The sequence below is a fragment of the Peromyscus leucopus genome, chromosome 23 (assembly GCF_004664715.2).
Source record: "Peromyscus leucopus breed LL Stock chromosome 23, UCI_PerLeu_2.1, whole genome shotgun sequence".
Taxonomy (NCBI): domain Eukaryota; kingdom Metazoa; phylum Chordata; class Mammalia; order Rodentia; family Cricetidae; genus Peromyscus; species Peromyscus leucopus.
In genome coordinates this window covers 8,601,465-8,625,134 of record NC_051082.1, presented here as the reverse complement: position 1 = coordinate 8,625,134, position 23,670 = coordinate 8,601,465, and the positions used below count along the sequence as shown (strand labels likewise).

Genomic DNA, 23,670 nt, shown 5'->3' with positions numbered 1-23,670 from the left:
AGCTGGATCAAAAACATGCACAAGAAGCTGATGAGACTGTCCCTCGGAGAGCTAAGAAAGCACCAATCCGGAGGGAACTTGCCAAAGCCGTAAAGCAACATCCGTCAGCGTGAACACCTCCTCCCGGGATGTCACTCCCGTGAGCCCAGCCTAGAGATGTTCACACCCTACAGATGCTCCCACCCTACAGGTGCTCCCACCCTACAGAGACGGCAGTGCTCAGGACCAGAGGATTATGGGAGACAAGTGAAGGCTTCAGAACAGGAGACCGGTACGGAGCGCTGTTAGAACACAGCCACAGAGGAGAAGGAAGCATGTGTGCTGGGCAGGAAGGTATTCCTGGGCTCACATCGTGAATTGCTGCAATTTGGGGGAGGGGGGTACACGTGTACACGTCTACACACTCACGTAGAGACCAGTGTTGACGTCCGCCAATTCCTTTGGCACCACCCACTTGGGGTTTTTGCTTTGTTGTTGTTTGAGGCCGTATCTCTCACTCACCTGGAGCTGGCCGAGTGGGCCAGGCTGGGTGACCAGCGCGCGGGGACCCACCTGTCTATGCCTCCCCGACACCGGGACAAGCCTACGCCCCACAACTGGCTTTTTCTTAACAGGGGTTCTTAAGATGGAGCAGAGGTCCTCAGACTTACACACCGGAAACCTGTTCGATCTGGTTCACTGGCGGGTCCTCCACCCTCCTGGCATATTAGCAGTCACTCCGTAAACCGCAATTGCTGGTTGCATGTTTTCTAACCAGAGTTAAGCATTAACAGCCGCCGGGTTGTGCCAGACCTGTGGTCGGCGGCGCCACCTTGTGGTGAGAACTGAAACAGCGGGGCTGGTTTTTTGCAACAGTTTGCAGGGAGCCTAGGAGACCAGAGCGAAGGCAAGTTTCAGCCACCTACTGCTAATGCTCCGCTAATAAACTCCGTGGGTTTTCGTCCTTTTTCTCTTGAGACAGGGTCTCCGTATCCCACACTGGCTTCAAACTCTCCGTGTAACCAAGGATGATCTTGAACTCCAGATCCTCTCTCTTTCCGCCTCCCAAATGCAGGGGTTAGAGTCGTGCACCACCACACCTCATTTTCAAGGTGCGGGGGATCAACCCCGGAGTCGCTCCGCAAACCCTCTACCAACTCACTGAGCTACATCTCCGGCCCCGCATCACAGTTTTTGAGCGATTAATTGGAACGTTCCAGGAAAAACGATGACAAATCTAGATTGTAAATTATTAATAAAGCAAAGCCACAGAATTTCTCTTAGAAGAAAAAGAATTTTAAAGTATTATGTCTAAATAATCTTACCAGTGCTATGAGGGAAAAAATGAGAGAGAGAGAGAGAGAGAGAGAGAGAGAGAGAGAGAGAGAGAGAGAGAGAGAGAAAGGAGAGAGAGAGAGAGAGAATGAAGGAGGAGGAGGAAGAAGGAGGAGGAAGGAGGAGGAGGAAAGAGGAATATATACTAGTTGGCATGGCAGGATTGCTCCAGAAAATACAGTAAAACGACAACTGTAGGTCCCTGGAACCCAGAACCCGGGCAATTACAACCTGATTTCTGTTACAAAATTACCACCTGATTTCTGTTACAAAGAATGCATAGTGTTTTCACATAGAGATAAGCAGAACTGCTACTCAGGACAAGACCACTTCCCAGTGTCTGACGGAGGAAGGACCCTGGCCTCCCAAGATTCCCACATCCAGACCCTAGCACTCCAGGACCCACAGCGAGCCGTCCTCTGCGGGGTGGCATTCAAATCCCGCCTACTTCCAAATCTCACAACCATCTCTACTCTCTTACGTGCTGGACCTGCACAGGAAGCCTGACAGACAGTGGACAATCCTGACCTCCTGGGCTGCTCACCTGCTGTGTGCACATTCCTGAGACAGGACAGGGAGGCGTTGAGCCGGGCACACTCCTCCCGGTTGGCTCCGTACTTCTCTACCGTCTCGCACACCTGCTCATCTGTCATCTCTAGGAGGTCCTCCAGGCTCAGCTGGTCAGGGGAGATCTCCTAAAGGAGGGGACGAAGGCAGTCAGCTGGACCTGGAACCCAAGTGCCTGGCCAGACAGAATAGCATGGCATTCCCATACCGCCCTCTCGTGGCACTCGGGGGAACTGCAGGGGAAAACAGCATAGTGGCGCCTCCACACTGCCCTCTGCTGGTACCCAGGGAGAGACACTGCACTGTGTAAAAAACGGTTGAATTTGGGGTCTCCTTTTTGCTACCCAGTTAGACCGGTTACTTAACCTCTCTAGGCCTTGCTCTTCTCACTTATAAAAAGGGGGTGCTGAATGGAGGTGCACACTCAGTACATGATCAACATGATCCACACACGCGGTCCAGCTTCCGAACCCCATCCAGTCAGCCCACCCACGCCCCGTTTCGTACTTCTGTGAGTAGATGACTCTGCTGAATTTGGGCAGGGTGGACTCAGAACAAGTCAATGAGACACAAAACTTCCTCCACTCTCAGCTTCCTTCCTGATGCACCCACGGGGTCTAGGAGTCACACGGGGCCTTTTAGGAGCCTTAGAGGGAGGTAACCCAAGTGCCATGGGTGGCTTGAGGCTGGAAATGAATCTTGAAAAAATTACTGAGCACCATCAGGCTATTGTGGTAAGGCTGAGGAATAATACAGAGCAAAGAAAAAGGACCTCCCTGAACAAAGGAGCTGGGGACAGAAGAAGTGGGATTCCCAGGTTGCAACATGTTGGCGGGTGGTCCTTTCCCTGCTCTGCAAACGGTCCCCTCCCTAAACAATGTCCTCAATAAGTCTGCAAGAAGAGCCTTCACTCACAGTATCTAACGGGAGCCAAGGGTCTTACACATGCATACTATATTGTTGTTATTATTTAAATAAGGCTTGTAAATGTGTGGGTGGTGATGGGCGATATTGTGGACTCCTTCTGCCCTCTTGTGGCCATGACTATGTATTACAATAACATACAGAGTCGCATAAAGCAGAGTCCATAAATTCCATTTTTCACCAAAATAAATAAAAAAATAATAATTTTTTTAAAAAAAAAAAGAGCTACAGGGCAAAAGCCAGAGGTCAGACAGTGACTGTGAAGTCAGGGAAGGGACGGGGACAAAAACTGAGTCACCTAGAGACAAGTAGGAACACAGTGCCGGTAAGCCTCCTTCAGCTGGACCCGCCAGGGTTGGGGGTGCAGGGTGAACAGAGAACAACGCTGTTCTAGGTGGAGCCCGGCCGCCCTGATAAAACACTCTGACCAACAGCAACCTGGGAGGAAGGGTTTACTCGGCTCACGCTCCCAGGTCACAGCTCATCCCTGAAGAAAATCAAGACATGAACGCAAGGCAGGAACCTGGAGCGGACTCGGAGGAACCCTGGGCGCTGCCTCTTCTCAGGCTGGCCGCCTTCCTTCTACAGCTCGGGGCGGGCTGCCTAGGGACGGCACCGCCCACAGTGGGCTGGGCCCGCCCGTGTCAATCAGCAATCAAGACACTGACAGATGCGGCCCCAGGCCGCCCTGGTGAAGATGATTGTTCAGTTCGGGCTCCTTTCTCGGGTGGTTTTAGACTGCGTGGCGTTGACAGTCGCTGAAAGCTGGGACAGGTGCGCGAGCTAAAGCCCTTCTCTCCTTGCTGCGGGACCCAACTGTGCGTTTTCATGCTACGATTTAAAAGGGGTGTGTGTGTGTGTGTGTGTGTGTGTGTGTGTGTGTGTGTGTGTGTGTGTTCGTTCGGGTTATCCTGACTCTTAGGCTCCTAAGAGAGCACACGCAAACCTTTTTAATGACAAGAAAAGTGAGGAAAGCTGTAACTACGTGGGTCAGAGAAAGAAAGTTTGTGTGTGTTTTGGTAAAATCATCCCAGCTGGGATAGTATTTACTGCACCCAACACAGAGTTTCTTACAGTGCAAAAAAGACCATGTGAAAGTGAAGGTGTGTATGGACATGCATGTGCGTGCATGTGTGTGTGCACACGCCGGGGTGTGTGTGTGTGTATGTGTGTGTGTGTGTGTGTGTGTGTGTATGTGAGTGTATGTGTGCATGTTTGGTTTATTGGGGAACTGGACTTAGATTTTCACACATGCCAGACAAGGTGTCTACCGTTGCACTGAATCCTCAGCCAAAGTGACTTGTTACCCCCGCCTGCAGACCCGGATGCTCAGGCCCAGATAAGTTAAACCCTTCGGCCAAGTCACACAGCAAGCGAGTGGAGAAGCAGCATTCGAACCCAGGGCACATCTCACAGCGGGCTCCATAGATCCCTTTCCGGCGTGAGAGCAGCCTCTGGTGGACAAGCCTGTGAACTGCAGGCAGGGAACCTTCACTCCCTGGCTGGGGGACTAAGAGCCCCAAAAAGGGGTGAACTGGGGGAACCTCAGGGCCCGAAGGTTCCTGACGACTGTGGTTCATCACGTCGGAAAAGGATTGCCTTCAGTATAACCAGTACTTGTGGCTTTGAAACCAGAGGTCTCCAGACTTTAGAAAACAAGTTTTTAAGTTGTTGGATCAAAATAAAATAAGACCAGATCTGATCATTCAAACGAAAACCGTCTGCCCATCAGGCACAGTCTGAAGACCACCACCTTCCAACCCTTCTCTAGGAGACTTGCTTTACCTGGCCCATGAGGAGCCCTGGGTACATAAACATTTATAGAATCCCAAAGCCTTTAAGAAGTACCCTGAGCTGTGCAATCAAATTGTACATTTTGTACCATGGTGCTTAGTTTAACTGTCAACTGGACACAATCCAGAGTCACCTAGGAAGAGAGTCTCATGGAGGGATTCTCTAGATCAAGTTGGCCCGTGGGCACATACATGGCGGATTGTCCTGGCTACAATAATTTAGTGTGGGAAGGTCTGTCCACCATGGGCGGCATCACTCCCTAGGCTTCAGGCTCCAGACGATAAAAAAGGAGAAAGCGAGCCGAGCATGTGTGCATGCATTCTTTCTCTGCTCTTGACAGTGGCTGTGACTGACTGCTTCATTCCCTGACTCCCTGCAGTGATGGGCTGTGACCTGGAATGGGGAGCCAATCCACCCCCACTTCCTCCCAAAAAAAAAAGTTGCTTTCATCACAATAATCAAAAAGAAAACTAAAATGTGGCCTTTCATTCATCCTAAAAATATTGTAAGAAACACGCCACCCCCAGGCCTTCTGGCCATCCTGGACGTGAAACTAGTGGTGTAGAAATTCATGCAATGCTGGTGTCGTGTGTGTGTGTGTGTGTGTGTGTGTGTGTGTGTGTGTGTAACTGTGTGGATGGTAGATGGAAGAATACAGGAGCAGGGTACAGCTCAGCATTGAGAGCTGGCAGGGCTGAGGAACATCTCTCCCCTTAACGACAAGCCCTGAGTAAATGACGGCTTTGTGGTATGTGAAGTAAGGGACCCTGTGCTCCCACAGGCAGGGGCACCCCATGGTCTGCCCAACCCCAGGAAAATGAACAGACTTCAGAGACTCCCACACGATGCCCTGGAGTCCATCCAGCCTGGTGCGCTAGTCCTACCCACTTGCCACCGGCAAGTGACTGCTCCTCTGAGCCTCGGTTTCTCTCCCTGTACCATAGAGCTCATAGTGAGACCCCAAAGGTCCCTAAAAGGAGTCCCGGATGCCCAGACATCGCGACCATTCCTGCAAAGCCCTGAGCTGTTCACTGGGTGCTGTCGAGAGCCTCGCTCTGAGCCAGGCATTTGATGTGGGTCACCTCCTCCTTTCATGCCCCAGCTACTTCAGAAAAGAGAAGTTGGGGCCCACACCTGGGATACCAGCACTTGGGGGGGCAGAAGGGAGAGGGACACAAGTTCAAGGCCACCTGTAGCTAGAGAGTGAGTTTAATGCTAGCCTGGGTTACAGGAGACTAGAAGAGGAAAGAGGAGGAGTGGGGAGGAGGGGGAGGGGGGAGGAGGAAGGAGCAAGGGAAGGAAGGAGTATACAAAGTTATGCACATGTGTGTGTATGCACATGTGTGTGTGTATGCACGTGTGTGTGTGTGTATGTGTGTGTGTGCACATGTGTGTGCATGCACGCCCCCCGGACCCACCTGTTTCTGCCTCCCCAGCCCTGGCATTACCAGGGCATGCCTTCACACCCAGCTTTTGTACGTGGGTTCTGAGGACTGCCCTCCAGCCCCGTGTTTGCATGGCAAACACTTCACCCTCCGGCCTCCATGACCCACGTGGAAAAGACTGGTGTCCTGAGTCTCTCTGTGATCCAAGATGGCGGCCCTGGCCACAGCCGTTTACATGAAATACAATTCAGAAGCCAGGTCCTTGGTCCCACATACTAATCACAATCCTAGTGCTCCAGAAGCCCGTGTGTGCCCATGGCCGCTCTAGCAGATGGCACAAACACGAAACATCCCTCACCACAGCAAAATCGATGGGCAGCGCTGGGCCACACGGTGGCTTAGCGTGCCTCCATTGAGAGGCAGATCAAAACGAAGTCCTGACTCTAGACCACCCCCACACCCCCAACTACAAATGCTGACTCTGGAGCCTTGCCCTTAACCCCCACTCAGATAACATCTGGCGTCTAACATCTGGGGTCCTGCAAGCCTTCATCTAGCACCTATTGAGGGGCCGACTATGTGCCAGGGTCCGTGCTGGGCACAGCCCAAGCTCCGCCCTCTAGGAAGTAGCCAATGGCGGTCTCTGGCCAGTGAGGGCCAAGGGGTTGGGGAACTGCCTGTGGTCACCTCCAGGACTTCCTTGCGCACGTCCACGATCCGGAACCAGTGGCGGAGCTGGGGGAAGCCATCCAGTTCGGCATTGCGCTCCTGCAGGGCCACCTTCTTCTTGCAGGACAGCTGCCGGCTGAAGTACTTCACCAGCTTGCTCTGCGGGGACAGAGAGCACAGAGACACGCCTCAGAGACTCCTCCGCCACGGGGAGCAGGGGCGAGGAGCCCTGACAGCGCCCACTAACCCGAGCCAATCCCGTGCCGCCAAGACTGTTGCCACCACCACGGGGACCCAGCCTGCCTTTCTGACATGGTTGGTGTCAAGCTTGCTCTGCGGTGGAACAAGACCTGAGAGATGGGAGGTGCCACCCGGAAGGAGGTGAGTCAGACATGGAGGCGCCACCCTTAGGAGGGATCACTGTAGCTCTCTTGGAAGTGGTTGGTTAAGGGGCTAGACCCCTGGTACCTGGTCCCTTCTGCAAGCAGCCAGTTCCGCCCCCCTCCCCCTCCACCTCCCCCACCACGTTACAGAGCAACAGGCTGTCTGGACCTTCCAGCTGCCAGAATCATAAGCCAAACAATACTTCCTTCCTTCATAAAGTACCTGGCCTCTGGTATCTTGTTAGAGCCGGCCTCGAACTCACAGAGATCCGCCTGGCTCTGCCTCCCGAGTGCTGGGATTAAAGGCATGCGCCACCGCCACCTGGCTTGGTTTTTATTTTTAAAAACCATGAAAAAAATTCTCTTAGGACTAGGACTGAATTTCCAACAATTTCTGAGATGGTGATCGACATGTTTATACCATCTTGTACTCTGTTCTTAGGCAAAGCATTGTCCTCAGCACTGGCGATGATAAAATCAAAATACCAATGGGCTTTAAGAAATGGTCACCACTCTGTGGTGTCAAATATCAAATGCCCGGTCAAGTTTTAGTTATTTACATAAAAACAAATAAGCATATCCATCTCATTAGTACGCATGCATGCTTTCATATTTAATAAATGGTGACATCATGTGTATATGTAATCACTATGAAATAAGCTCCATTATGGTTTATCATCAGTAATATTAGAATAGTTACACCTGCATAACCCCAGCTGCATAAACATTTCTCTGGTGATAAGGGGCTGTAAGTGGGGAGGGTCCCAGAAGCCCTGTTCACACCACCCTCAAATAAAATGATGAAGTGCGCTATGTAGAGGCAGACAGCAATTTCAAAGATGTCTTGACAAACAGAATTCCCTCCCACTCCCCAGCAAAATGTGCCCATGAATTTCTTTGTAAACGCGGAGCCTCTTTCTGGAAGGATCCTTAAACCCTCTGGGATGAGGAGAACGGAGGTAGGAAACAGAGTGGGGAGAAAGGATATTTACACATTGCTCAGTGGTTGGATTTACAAGTCATACACAAGTCTCCGCGAGCTATCCAGTGCTCTTCCAAAGAGGCCTGGCCCATGTTTCTGGACAGACGCCAGGACACGCAAAAGGAACAGTGCTTTGTTTTGTCCATGGCTAGTTCTGTACAAGTGAACAACACTAACCAAAGAAAGGCAATCCAGGGGGCTGGAACAATGAATGGCTAAGCACTTAAGAGGGGGGGACTGCTCTTTCAGAAGACCTGGGTTTGGTGTCCAGAGCCCACACGGCAGCTCACCACCATCTGTAACTCCAGTTCCAGGGGATCCGACGCGCTCTTATGGTGCATGGACATACATGCAGACAAACACTTATAAACAAAAAGAAATAAATAAAAATAAACCAATCTAGAAGGAAAGAGAGAGAAGGAAGGAGGGAAGGAGGGAGGGAGAGGGAAGGGGGGGCAATCTCAGTATGCCGAGCAGAGGAAGCAATGTGGAAGGGTTAAGACTCAGTTTCTCAGGATGGGGGACCCAACAGTACCAAGCAACAAGATGTAGCTCTGTTTCCTTATACGCAAACGACATTGCATCTTTTCAATAATTAAGCAAAGCTCTATAAGAGGCATTTAAAGAAATGAGGGCCAGCAAGACGGCCCAGCAATTCAAGGTACTTGCCACCAAGCCTGATGACCTGAGCTCAATTTCCAGGACCCACACAGTGGAAAGAGAGAACTGACTCCCTTGGGGTGCCCTCTGACCTCCACATGCTCCATGGCATGTATGCACACACATACACACAAAATACATAAAATGAATAGGGCTTCCAACTTCCACACACAACCTAGAGGGAAGTCACATTTCAAACCCTGTCTTAGGTAGGGTTTCTATTGCTGTGAAGAGACACCATGACCACGGCAACTCTTATAAAGAAAAACATTTAATTGGGGTGGCTCACAGTTTCAGAGGTTCGGTCCATTATCATCATGGTGGGACATGGCAGCGTGCAGGCAGACATGGTGCTGGAGAGGTAGCTGAGAGTCCTACATCTTGCACAGGCAACAGGAAGTGAACTGAGACACTGGGCGTGGCTTAAGCACATAGGAAACCTGAAAGCCCGCCTCCACAGAGACACACTTCCTCCAACAAGGCCATTCATACTCCAACAAAGCCACACCTCCAAATGGCGTCAGTCCCTATGAGCTTATGGGGACCAATTACATTCAAACTACCACAAACCCCAACAGTGATGGCTGAAGACACCAAGCCAAACTGACTGAGCAACCACCATCAGGTGTCCTGATCTTGCAAAGCCATCCTGGAGTAACACAGGGCCAGGGCTGGCAGAGAGCCAAGCAGTTTCAAGAGAAACCACCATGTGGGCAAAAATTCTTACCAAGCTTTATTACATGACTATGAATGCTTGAGCACGCTCTCACCTGCTGGACTGTGTGTCCAGCCAACTGCCTTAAACGCACCTTAAAGGCAGGAGTCTGAGCAGGGGCAGGGGTGGGGTGGGGCAGGGCAGGGCAGGGGTATGGCTCTGAGCAACAGGCACTCACTTTTGCCTGACTCCCAGAGTTCGAGTCCCTCAAGTACCAGTCGCCTTTCATCTCGGATTTGTGGGTGTGCTCTCAAAGTCTACTTTGATTCCAGACCTTCGGAAACAGAGACATCCGTGCAGCCTCTGGGCCAAATGTCCAGAGGGAGGGAAGCCTCCAGCCAGAGACGACCAAGTGGACACGGGGCAGGTCCTTCAACTCAGGGACAGATTTGTGTTTCCTTTTGTTTCATTTCATGTCAATGAATTTGGCGTGAAATTTAAAAACCAAAACAATATAAAAAAATTGCTGCGGGCCACAGGAATATATCATAAGAACTCAGCTGGTTATGGCAAAGTCACTACCTGGAGGAATCAGGGAATTCCTCCAGAAGAAGCCAAATCCCAAGGAGTTTTTGGTGTTACTTGGCTTGTTATATATCAGCTGTATTCTGATATGAAAATCATGTGTGCCTTCATAGTTTTTCCAATTGACTTTTCCCTAAGAAGGACTAACAGTGTAGACTGATCACTCTCTGGACATACACATTCCAGGTATTTGGAGAACAGCCTCAGGAAAGGCTTTCTCTGGAATCAGATTATCTCCCTTGGCCACTTTCAAGGACTACAGGAAACACCATCCAGGTGGGCGCCCATAAGAGCCCACGTGCAAGTCTCCTGACTTATGGTAAATTCCACAAGGAGACGCCACCTAGGAGAGGTGGGCGTTAATAGCTTTACACAATTTATCTCAGACCCTCCCTTTTATATACTGGGACTTCCAGGGCACAAGAGAGAGAAGAGAAAAGAGAATGGAAGAACTAGATGGGTAAGAACTTGAGAGGAACGAACTGAGATGGGGAAGAACTAGATTGAAGGGCTAAAAGAGAGGACTAGAGGAACGAGATGGGAGATGAGGAAGAGCCAGATGGGGAAGAACAAGATGAGGAAGAGCCAGATGAGAGAGAAGGAGACGAGAGAGGAGCTGATAGGGGAAAGAACTAGATAGATGAGAACCTAGAAAGGACAGAACTAGATGAAGGAATTAAGATAGAACCTAGAGGGGACAGTAGATAAATATAGAGAGAAATCAGGCAAGAAAGGAGCTAGACATGAAAACAGAACTGAAGCTGTGTATAAAGGATGTTATGCCAGAGGAATTAAAGCAAGTGGACTATAGAACTCGGTGTGCTGAGATTATATTTCCTGAAAATAGTCCTCGCTGTTAGTAGTTCTCTCTCCTGAGCCCCTGGGATGTATAATATTAAGGCTGGTCCCTCTAATATTATACAAGAAAAAATGTTTTCTGGGAAGCACAGTTGCATTGTTTGAGGAGAAAGCCACCAAACTGAGCCCAGCGGTGGTGGTGGGCGCCTCTCATTCCACCCACTCGGGAGGCTGAGGCAGGAGGATTGTTAGAGCAGGCGTTTGAGACCAGCCTGGGATATATAATGAGACGCCCTATTTCAAAGAAACAAAAGCACACACAGGTCTGAGGGCGCTGGCTACGCTGCCTGGCACGTGAACAAAGGCCTTAGCTGACCGCTGGCACCATAAAAATCAAATCATCACTCCGTCCGCCAATTAAACCAGGAAAAGCTGGACTGCAGCCGTTCTGTGAGCTTAGGGCATAGCCAATACTTGACGGAGGACGTGAAGAAAGTTGCTAATATATTAGCCTGAGCACGTGGAGGAGGGGTGTGGGGTTTGGGGGAGGTGGGGAGGTGGGCATTGAGACAGGGTCTCTCTACGTAACCCTAGCCCTACCTGTCCTGGATCTCACTCTGTAGCCCAGGCTGGCCTCGAACTCACAGAGATCCACCTGCCTCTGCCTCCCGAGTGCTGGGATTAAAGGTGTGCACCACCACCATCCAGCAAGGTGTGTTTTGAGATATTGTGCATTTAACATAAAATTCACATCAATTCTGTGGTTGCTTTTTTTTAGCATAATAACTAGAACATACATACATGCAGACACACAGCTACACATAATTAATACTAATAAAAGGGCGTCTTTTTGTGTTTGGTTTTGTTTTTTGTTTGTTTGTTTGTTTGTTGTTTTGTTGTTGTTTTTGTTTTTTGAGGCAGGGTTTCTCTGTGTAGCTTTGCGCCTTTTCTGGATCTCACTCTGTAGGCCAGGCTGGCCTCGAACTCACAGAGATCTGCCTGGCTCTGCCTCCCGAGTGCTGGGATTAAAGGCGTGTGCCACCACTGCCCAGTTGTATGTCTTTTTTTTTTTTTTTTAAGTGAGTTCAAGGCCAGTTTGGGCAACTTAATGAGACCCTGACTCAAACAATTTTTTAAAAGAGTGAAAGATGGAGACTGGAGAGACGGCTCAGCAGTTGAGAACACTGCTCTTGCAGAGGACCTGAGTTCAATTCCCAGCACCCATATGATGGCTCACAATTGTCTGTAACTCCAGTTCTGGGAAATCTGATGCCCCCTACTGGTCCCTCCAGGCACTGCACACACATGATGCACAGACATACAGGCAAAACACCCATACACATAAAATAAAAAAGTTTTTGTAATTAAAAAAAAAAAAGTTAAAGGAAGGCTAGAAGTGTAGGTCAGTAGAGGAGCACTTTCCTGGCCTGGGTTCCATCCACACACACACACCATGAAAACCTGTGTGATGTACAACCATGGCTGCAGAAGTGTGTGAAATATGAGCGGTTCTCTCTGGTGGAGAGATGACGGTTTTTCCTTGTTGATTCTTGTTGTTAGTTGGTTGTTCTCAGTTGTCCTCAGGGAATGATAGACATCCCCTGCTGTTGATGGGGCAGGGGGACATACAAGATTCTAAAGTTTGGCTTGGGAACATAACGTGCTGGAACGCCAGTGCCGTGCGGTGTAAACCGGAATAGAGAGAGAGTGGGACAGAACTTGGAGGGTATCGCCCCTCAGCAAGCCCGTCGTGAGTGTGTTCATACCCACACACATGATCCCAGCAGCCAGGTTCCCTGAGCGCCCCCTGCTGAAACACCACATACAGGGTCCTCACACAGGGCACGGCCATTTTCGTTTTGTTGTATTACGTCACACTTGTTGTGTGAGGGTAAGGACTAGAGTTTGGATCCCCAGGACTCACACAAAAGCTGAGTGGATAGGGTGCCTGCCTACCATCCAGCTTTCGGGAGCTGAAGACAGAGGACTCCCCGGGCAAGCAGGCTGGCTGAATGGGTAAGCGCTGAGTTTGGGAGACTCTGCCTCAGTAAAGTGGAGAGAGGTGGAGGAAGTCACTGGATGGCATCCTCTGGCTGCCATATGCATGTGTGTATCCAAGCATGTGAAACCCCCGTCCACGTGTGCCCGCAAACATGTGAGACATACACACACACCATGTGCACCACACACACATACAGATGTAATAAAAAGAAACTTAGATGCACCGGCTATTATTCCACGTTTGTTCTCATTGATCTTAGAATATAGAAGATCTCAAATCTATGATTTTCCTAATCATGTGAAAAAAAAAAACTAGACAGCAAACAGTACAAAGGTGCTCCCAGACACTGAGATTGTGTATGTGTGTGTGTGTGTATGTGTGTGTGTGTGTGTGTGTGTGTGTTCAGACAAGGTCTTACTGCTAAGTCCAAGCTGGATTTAAAATCTTGATCCTCCTGCCTCAGCCTCCCGAATGCAGACATTACAGATGTGTGTTGTGATGCCTGACTTGATAGTGTCGTTTTCTATTAATTTATTACTTTTTTTTTATATGTGCGTGTTTGTCTGCATGGATGTAGACCTATAGGACCTATAGGACCCCGAAATGGCCAGAAGAGGACATAAGATTTCCTGGAGCTGGAGTTCCAAACCATTGTGAGCTGCCGTGTGGAAGCTGGGAACCGAACCCAAGTCCTCTGCAGGAGCAGTGTGCGCCCTTAACGGCAGAACCATCTCTCTAGCCCCAGGAAAGCCCTTTTAATGGCAGTCAGTTTACCTAGAAATCTTGCTTCCCCAAGACTAAGGTCACAGCACAATCATAGCTATCAGTGACAGTCCTAAGACAGACACTTTTCATCAATCATTTAATCCTAGTGACCGTTTTGAGTTCTGATCACCTTCCACATTTGACAAAGGAAAATATTGAAGCCAAGAGGAGTGGAGTCATTGGCCCAAGGTCATCACTGACTCAGGGCCATCAGATTTCACCCTGGTCTTGAACCCAAGTCCGATGAATGGAACAGGTGATCCTCAATCCCAATAGTCAAACTGGCAGGCTTTCGAATCACCATGGTTTCTAGATTAGGTTAATTGAGGCGGAAAGACCCACCCCCCATGTGGTAGCACCATTCTGTGGGCTGGGTCCTGGACTGAATCAAAAGGGGGAAACTGAGCAGCCGCGTCCATCTCTGGGAAGACAACTTGACAAACAGAAACCACAAGGCCCCGTGGTCAGAGCCAAGTGAGAAGGACAGCCAAGGGTCAGCCCGGGCATCCGAGATGCAGAAGTGATGGGCCAGCCTCTTACCCGGCAAGGATCCATTATCACAGGACGGCAATGGCGGGAGCGCTGGGCTTGCCTAGGAAAGCAAGCGCTCTCCTTTCTTCTCTCATAGTTCTGGGAGGTGGTTCTAAGCACGAAGCTCATTACACCACGCCCCTCCATAGGGGGGGCGGTGCTCTTCCTGACTGATGGGTTCTGAAGACAGGAGCCACGCCCCTTCAGGTAAGCCCAGAGAGCCAGAGCATTTAGCGCGGCACAGGGCTAATTTGCCAAGAGTCACTCAGGATCTGCTGAGTCTGTTTTCCGGGCCAGCCTCACATTCTTTGTCCGTTTCATTTTCTAGTGAGTCCTTTTTTATTGTATTTTTGCAAAAGTTCTGCCCACAGAATCTCTGGAACTGAAAAAGCTGGCCCGGCACCAGAGAAGGTGTGCCAAGCAGGAACGTACCCTTGGGGTGAATTTTGGCTCCTAATTTCACATTAGAAGTGTAGCTCAGTGGCAGAGTACATGGCCAGCGTGTATAAGGTCCTAGGTTCATGCCCCAGAACCAACCCAAAATCACTGTGATCATAACTAAATCTTTCGACATCACTAAATTAGGTTTTTTTTAAAAAAAAAAAAAAAAAAAAAAAAAAGGTTCCTGATACGTTTCTTCTTTTGAATGTGTCGGCATGCTTGACACGGGGGTCACATTATTGGAACTGTATTACAGATGAGGAAATGAAGCCCGGGGTGCTGGACACCCCCCCCATCCCAAAGTCACACAAAGATGTGGCAGGGCCAGGATGAGAATTCAGGACATCCAATGCCCACTTTCAGGGTCTCTCTTTGCTTCTCCACCAAAACAGACACAGGGTAAGAGCCTTCGGTGGCTTCCTCCCTGCCCAGTGGCCTCGTCCCGCCTGGTGGTCTAATTGACCTCTAGGTCACGCTCAACTCAAATCTGAGCAGAGCTAAAGTGGGAAAAAGCAGTTCCGAGTATCCACCTTCGAGGACCGGGCAGTGGTGGCACAGACCTTTATTCCCAGCTCTCGGGAGGCAGCCTGGTCTACAGAGCGAGTTCCAGGACAGCCAAAGCGGTAGAGCAACCCTGACACACACACACCCCAAAAAAAATTACGGCAAGGTTGGTCCAAGTGCACCCACCCTCTGAAGTGCTACCAGGGTCACAGGTGCCATTCCAAGCCCGGCAAAGAAGTGCGGGGATCCTAGAGTGCAATTCCTCATCTGTACACCAGAGGGCAGCCCGGCCCCTCGCACAGCAAATGGAAATTGTCTGCAGGCCCAGACTCCATCCAAGCATCCCCGCGCCTTATTACTGTATTCCATATTAGCATGATGGTAAATTTAGCAGCATAAACAACAAAAAAAATTAAAAGTCAAGACATGCGACAGCTCTAAAAATAATCGTGTCTCAAATCCCTAATGGGAAACAGGAAACTTTTTCACTCCAAATCAAATTGCAGAAACCTGCAGGGAACACACAGGAGTTTGGTTTGCTACCTCCTAAAAGCCATCACCCCTGGGCACTTCTGTCTGATCGATGGGTCAGGAAAGCTGCAAGGAAGGCAGGGTACGCTGAAGAGGGGTGTGCACCCAATCTTCCAGGCCTGTGTGAACCTACCAGCCGGCTGGGGCTGGGAATCATACCACACCCATGATACAGGTGGGACACCTGGGGCCCAGGAATGACACAGCCAGCCTTCGGGCGGGCAGCACAGAACCACCATGCCCTCAGGACCGCCCTGAGAACTCCATTCCCACAGCCTCCTTACTAACCGTCCTGAACCCACGGGGTCTGACCTTGTACCTGTCCCTCCTGCCGTGGGGTAGGTCTCCTGGCAGCAACGATGCCTCCCTCCCACCCTGCAGAGTTCTCACTTCCAAACCAGGCACACCCAGTTCCACACACACCCCACACCCTGGGTAGCGCTCTTTATCGCAAATGATGCTGTTTACCGGTTTCCATGGCTACACCTTCCCACCGCCACACACCCATCATCCTGTCAGCTCCAAGCAGGGGCTCTCTCTGCCTGTGTTCATTCCCCCATCATTTTGGATCCTGCCCAGCAGACAGCCAGTGGTCTGTCCATTTATTTATTTATTTATTTATTTATTTTGGTCTTTTGATAAATGCGCATCACTGGAAATGGCCACCAGACCTCCCGACATGAAGCCCCGAGCCCCTTCCCAAGGTACAGCCCGGGCAGGACCGGCTCCCTGGCTAAGCCGCCTAAGCTCTAGGGCTGTCAAAACCCGCCGGGGTAATGAAATCGCTGGAGCTGCAACCAGAGGCCTAAGGCCGTCCCGCGGTTGCCAGGGCGACCATTGTCATAACACCCCTGCAGGAGGGGCCAGCTGACAGGGGAGAAAATTGTCTGACTGGAAAGGTTTCAAACAACTGACCCTATTGCATCTAGAGGCAAGTCCCCTACTGGGAAGGGGTCTGTGTCTCCTGCCCTGGCTGGACCCCAGAGCAGAGAGGACCACGGGGGTCCCGGGCAATCAAGAGATGTGGATCCCACTGCCCACTGCTTTCAGTTCAGGATAGCTGATGGCTTTTCTATTTCTTTTTTTAAGATTATTTTTAAGTGTGTGTGTGTGTGTGTGTGTGTGTGTGTGTGTGCACAAACATGTGAATGCAGATGCTCATGGAGTCCTGAGAGGAGGCTGGATCCCCCGGAGCTGGAGTTAGAGGCAATAGTTGAGTACGGATGATGTTGGGAATTAAACACAGTGTACCGTCTTAACCACAGAGCCATATCTCCGGCCTCACCTTTGTCTCTTTCTTTACTCTTTCTAGTAAGGAATATTACAAAGAGCCAAAGGTCCTAGAAAGCAACAGAGTGAAGGCACTCATTATTTTGGAATCCTTATAGTTTCTGAGACGGGCCTCATGTAGCCCAGGCTGGCCGCAAACCCACTATGTAGCCAAGGATGAGGTTGAACTTTGGACCCTCCTGCCTCCACTTCGTGAATGCTTCAGCATAAAGATGCGCACCACCCCCACACCCTGTCCATGCTGTGTTGGGGGTGGAAACCCCAGGGCTTCACACAGGCTTGGCAAGGGCTCTACCCATTAAGCTACATCCTCAGCCTCAACACTGTTATAATATTAACACTTACATTATGAAAATATGCTGCCATAATATAGTTACACTATTTCTATAATGTAATGCAGAGTCATGCACATATGAACATTCATATATAATTTGAAATAGAGCCATATCCATATTGTATTTGTAGTTTAATCGACACTTGTTGATTTTTATATACTAGCCGTATCTACTGGTCTGTTGATAATAACGCTATTAATTCACCAACCATTATTCAAGAATCTAGTCACAGTTGAATTCATGGTTATAGTGCTTGCCCTGTGCCAGGCTCTGGGATAAGACCTTTACTAATATAAATGTGATTGCCATCCTCTGTACCTTAAAGGCCTCTTAGAGGGAAGAGAGCCGAGGCACAGTGTGACCACTAGCCTGGCTAAGACCATGAGCATAACTAACAGGGACGGAGCGGCCCCCAAGACTGGCCCAACCCTGAGTTCAATGTTGTTAGAGTCTGCTCACTATAGGATTGCCTGGGGATCTTGTTAATAACACACATGCTAAGCCCCTGCTCGGCTCCACCCCAACCCCCCAGGACTCCTGGGACCAGGGGCTTCTCTTTCCATTAAACAAGGTCCCCAGATAGTTCGGAGAGGTAAGAAGCTCAACCATGCTGAGTTGGACTTCATTGTCCTGGGAGAGTCTGGCTGTCCTTGACTCATCAAGGCTGCCGCAGTGAGGGGCTGTAGCCCACACGTGTGGATGGGCTGAGGTTCAGGGGAGGTGGGGATGTGGCACTGGAGTCAGTGGTCCCAGAAGGCACAGGTACAGGGCTGAGGAGAATAAAAATACAAATGTAGGCCAAGTGGTGGTGGCGCACACCTTTAATCCCAGCACTTGGGAGGCAGAGCCAGATGGATCTCTGTGAGTTCGAGGCCAGCCTGGTCTACAGAGTGAGATCCAGGACAGGCACCAAAACTATACAGAGAAACCTTGTCTCAAAAAATCAAAAAAAAAAAAAAAAAAGAAAAAGAAAAAGAAAAAACACAAATGTAATCTGTGTCTTCCTTGCAATCATTTCCAACTTTTCTGGAAACAGGGAGGCACCCAAAATATGCACCAGCTCCCCATCTTACCCAGCACTGGCTTCAGGGGAGCTGATTAACTAATACATTCAACTTTTAAAAAACATCCCAGCCTAAATCATACCTAAGCTGAATGCAATTTCCAATTTGGTCAGACTAAATGACCTCCCCCCCAACTCCATCTACCAGGCACACACTGTAGCTCCCTCCCTCTTAACCATTCTCCAGGGGATACGCTGTATGGGAAATACACGCTGGTAGGGTGGGGGAGCCCACCCTTTGTGCCTCCATTCTGAACCATGTAAATGAGAAAGGTCAATGGCGGTAGGAAATGAAAAGAGCCAGTGGACGGGTGCTATACTGAAGGACGGGAGGTGAGGGCTGGGGCAGAAGGTCTGATCCCCACGCCTGTGACCCCGGCAAATTGCGAGTCCGGGAGCCAGAGCCAAGCCACAGTTACAAACATCTGGGGAAGGTGTGCCCTGAGCAATCTGCAGCCTTACTACCCATTGCCTGAACCATGGGGAGGGAGACAGCCGGATGTGGGGGGCACATAGTTGTAACTAACATCCACGAGACTGAGGCAGGAAGATCAAGAGTTTAAGTTCATGGGGCTGGAGAGATGGCTCAGAGGTTAAGAGTACCAACTGCTCTTCCAGAGGTCCTGAGTTCAATTCCCAGCACCCACATGGTGGCTCACAACCACCTGTAATGAGATCTGGTGCCCTCTTCTGTATACATAATAAATAAATAAATAAATCTTAAAAAAAAAAAAAGAGTTTAAGTTCAGCTTAGGTTACACAGTGGGATCCTGTCTCAAACAATACCTGAGAAAGACCAGCATGATCTAGAATAAACTATGTACCGAAAGCCAGCCACATCAAGGAAGTAGGTAAGCAGCTTCACAGCCGAACCAAGACCCATGTTCCATTTAGTACCACACTGCCCAAGACAGTCGCGGTATTCATGACTATGGCAGTGAAATTAAAATTGATTAAGTCACATTAGTAATCAACATAGTGAATAAACCTATATCTTAGCACCCTTGACAAAAAGAAATTCCAGGGATGGAGAGAAGGCTCAGCAGTTAACAGCACTGGCTGCCCTTGCAGAGGACCTGGGTTCAGTTCCCAACATCCACACTGAGTAGTTCACTACTGCCTGAACTCCAGTTTCAGGGGTATCTGTTGCCCTCTTCCGGCCTCTATGGGCACCTGCAGGCATGTGGTGCACATAAACTCACACAGGCATACACACATACATATAAATTTTAAAAAATAAATAAACACAATTTAAAAAAAATCCAGCCAGGAGATGGTAACACATGTCTTTAATCCCAGCACTCGAGAGGCAGAGGCAGACGGTTCTCTGTGAGTCTGAGGCCAACCTGGCCTACAAAGTGAGTTCCAGGAGGATAGCCAGGGCTACACAGAGAAACCTGTCTCAGAAAAGAGGAGGAGGAGGAGGAAGAGGAGGAGGAGGGGAAGGAGGAGGAGGAGGAGGAGAAAATTCCAGATCGCATCCTTACTGAAATCTCTGATCACTGATCTGCTGAGACTGAGAGCTTAAATAACTTCAAAACTTCATCAAGGTTTAACTTTAATTGGGTGAGATGAACCAAGATCCTCATTAAAACGATATCTTTAGACTCAGCCAAGACCTGGGACACATTATACACATTAAGGATCATTAAACCCATCAAGAGTCATGTCTGCATTAAACAGTTTGTGTATTTGAGGTAATTATTTCATATTCTTCCAGTCTGACAGAATGTAGAAAGGTTAACACCATCTCTCCAACTCTGGTCTGAAACGTGTAATTGAACAGCTGGTTCAGACATACAATTTGAGTTGAAACTGAATTCAATTTAAGTACAACCTCACCAAAAAGCTTAGCATATTTATGAAGTTTTTAATATATTTCTTTTAATTTTCCTAGTGTTCGGGAATGAACCCAGGTCTTGTGAATGTCAGGATAGCGCCAAGCCACTGAGTCACATGAGCAGCTTGTGACTGTTTTTGTTTTGTTTTGTTTTTTTGTTTTTGTTTTTGTTTTGTTTTTTTGGTTTTTCAAGACAGGGTTTCTCTGTGTAGCTTTGCACCTTTCCTGGAACTCGCTTTGGAGACCAGGCTGGCCTCGAACTCACAGAGATCCGCTTGCCTCTGCCTCCTGAGTGCTGGGATTAAAGGCGTGCGGCGGCAGCGGCGGCGGCGGCGCCTGGCCTGTTTTTTTGTTTTTTGTTTTTTTTTTAGTGCATGTGTGTGGGTGTGCATGCTCGCACATGCCTCAGCACTCAGATGGGAGACAGAGGGTCCCAGGAATCAAACTCAGATCAGCAAGTTTGGCAGCAATCGGCTTTACCTGCTGAGCCATCTCACAGCCCCCCCCCCCCATCAAGTCATTTCCTGAAGCTGCTGTGGGTTATGGACATAGTTGAGAAAGTTTGTTTACCAGCCATTGGGGTGCTTAAAATTTCCATATATCGAATGTATAAACACCGTTTCAACCGCTTGAAGGTGTTTAATTCGTTAAGATCCAGATTGGTACCCCCAACTTCCACTTAGTAAATTTCACACACAAGTTAAATAGTTCAGATCCAAAAACCCAGTTGGGAGTGTTTTCACTAAACAGACAATGGTCCAACCAAGGAACGTTGACATGCCTTTCTCATTTTTATTATTTGATATTATTTATTGTTGGGGGGAGGTGTATGCAGCAGAGCCATGTGGAAGTCAGTAGACAACCCATGGGGGTCAGTCTGTCCTTCCACTCTGTGGGATCCGGGATCCAACTCAGCTCATCGGGATCTGCAGCACACATACACACACACACACACACACTGTGCCTTCTTACCTGCAACAACTGCCCCCCTTAAATTCCCAGGTGAGGAAAGACTAAAGTTGGAAAAACTTAGTCCTGCACTCAGCTCTAGGATCCAGGGTGAGGAGCTGTGGGGTTCAAATGATCCACACAGCCTCTCAAAGATGTGTTTTTCCCTGTTAATTGGAAGGTTAAAAAAGAAAAAAGAAAAGAAAAGAAAGAAATCTACACTCAAGAGTGATATCAAGTCCCAAACTTTCACCGTTATCTAGTATGACTGGAGAAGGCAGGAACATCCACAGGTTTCTATCTGGGTCTTGGCATTGCTGGCCAAGAAACCCATTCTGGGCTCTGCACTTGGAATTTTAACCACAGGGACAAGGCCAGGAGCAAATACAGGGTTGAAGGCCTAGGCTGCAGTATGAGCCTCCCCGATGTCACCACAGGCCATGTGAGGCCCTACAACAAGAAGAGTCACATCTGTGAGGTGTCCAGGATCCCAGGATCCTATCTGGCTCGGCCTCAAGTCAGCTAATGGGACCTGGCTGAGCCAATCACCTAAGCCAGCATGGTCTACTGGGACTTTCTAGAATGGTGGCCATGTTCAGTATCTGTGATGTCCAACAGAGTAGCCCCAGGTGGCTGTGGAGTACTTGAAATAGGGATAGGGTGTATGGCCAAGAAGCTGCGTGTAAGGTCGTGTTTGATATGAATTAACGTAGTTTTAGTGAACTGCATGCAGCAATGGCTGCCATATTGGATAGTATGGACACAACTGTTTCTCTCCATGGTGGCCATCCCCATCATCTAAACCATACCTGCTTCTCCCAACCTTCTGAGAACTGAGGTTTGGATGAGAATGGCCCCCATAAACTTGGTTGTTGGAATACTTGGTCCCCAGTTGGTAGAAGCATTTGGGAAAGATTAGAATGTGTGGCCTTGTTGGAGAAGGTGTGTCCCTAGGGGCCAGTTTTGAGGTTTCAAAAGCCCAAACCATTCCTGGTCTCTCTGCCTCCTGATTGTGGATCAAGATGTGAGCTCTCAGCTGATGCTCCAGGGCCAAGCCTGCCAGCCTGCTGCCAGGCTGCCCACCATGATGGTTACGGATTCTAGCCCTCTGGAACGCTGAAGCTCAAATTAAATGCTTTCTTTTATAAGTTGCCTCAGTCACGGTATCTTGACCCAGCAATTGAAAAGTGAAGGGTATAGAGATAAGTATAGAAGGTTGAAGATTTGCTAAGAGAAGGTAGCTTTAGAGACGTGAGGTGGCGCTATCTAACTGCCTAGACAGTGTTCCTCACTTAGACCTTGATCTGATCCTGGACAGAGGCCCAGGATCACCCAAGACCGTCTCTCCCTATAACCTCTGACTCCACTCTCCAGACATTCATCTGTAGGATGCATACCGGGCAGCCTGAAGATGCCACCCCATCCCACCTCCCAGCCTGGGGTGCTCTGCCCTCAGCTCCCAGCACAAACCACACAAGCCCTTTATTCCAACTCCATACGAAGCCCTCCCATCCCTCCCGTGAGCCAAGCTCATCATACACCAGGGCCTTTGCATATGCCAGCCCCTTCACCTGGAACTCCCCTTCCCACACATCAGAGTGGTCCCTTCGCACCCTTGCAAGCTCCATTCATAAACCATGTCCATTCTAGCCAAGACAAAGCAGTTCACTGTCCGGGCAATGCCCCCTATCACCATATTGCTTCTCCTTCATAGAACTGATCACAGCTTCTAATCACGGGCCAGGGACACCGGCCATCAGCATGTCCCTGTTGGAATCTCTTCTGTCTCTCTGGTCCCTAGCACAGGCCCTGACACCTTGTAGGTGCTTAACAGCCATCTACCAAAGGAGGGATGAGGGAAACCAACACCTCTCTCAAACTCTCTCCTGCCATCCTTGGCTTACACTGGGGCTTCTCAAAGTGGCGCCCCCAGATCAGGGGTACCGCCGTCTGTTACACTGGGGACCTGTTAGACTCACTGAGAGTAACCTAACCCTGGGAGTAACTGAGGTCACCACCTTTGACCTCCTGCTCAACCCTCAAGTTGTAGGTCAAATTCTCTCTGTTCTTCCTCACTCTGGAGTGTAAGCCACCACCTCCACCTCCACAAACACACACCGGGCTCCTTGGTTTGTCTTCATTTTGAGAAAGAGTCTCACGTAGGTCAGGCTGGCCCGGAACTTTGGATGCTGTAGAGAGGCTGGCCACGATCTCCGATTCCGGATCCTCTCCCCAAGTGAGCAGCACCACACCCCGCTTAAGTGCACTGTATGAACAGAGCAGCTAGGCAGGCCCCTCCTGTAAGAACAATTTCTATTCCATCTCAATTCTACCAGCAGCCATTATGAGGGCAGGAACTTCCTGCCTTCTTCGCCTTCTCCCAAAGAACTTAAGAAGCATGTTTGTGATTGACTGAGGTACAAAAAGGAACAAAGGAAGGTTCTCTCCATGGGCAAACCCATAGCTGCCTGACTGGTCCTGGGTTCTAATGTCTGACCCAGATGCTGCATAACATGGCGCGCTGTTCTGTTTGTTTGGGTTACTACAGAGCGTGGAGGGGGTTGGTACCTGGAGATGTGAACAGCAACTCTGGGCAGCTGGTGCTAACCCGGGATGGGGAGGGAGGGGGCACATTGGCAGCAGAGATCAAAGCAAAGCATTCCTTCCTTCCTTCCTTCCTTCCTTCCTTCCTCCCTCCCTCCCT

The 23,670-nt window shown here is 49.5% G+C and overlaps 1 protein-coding gene across 2 annotated transcripts in view; it reads right to left on the bottom strand.

The window, feature by feature from the left end:
- Ksr2 (kinase suppressor of ras 2) overlaps nt 1-23,670 on the bottom strand; it is a 382,945-nt gene that overhangs the window by 289,244 nt on the left and 70,031 nt on the right. For both annotated transcript variants that reach the window (XM_028878818.2, XM_028878819.2), the window contains exons 2-3: nt 6,672-6,812; nt 1,859-2,009 (exon numbers count right to left, since the gene is read on the bottom strand). In XM_028878818.2, coding sequence (XP_028734651.1) covers nt 1,859-2,009; nt 6,672-6,812 — 292 coding nt within the window. The remainder of the gene's footprint in view (nt 1-1,858; nt 2,010-6,671; nt 6,813-23,670) is intronic.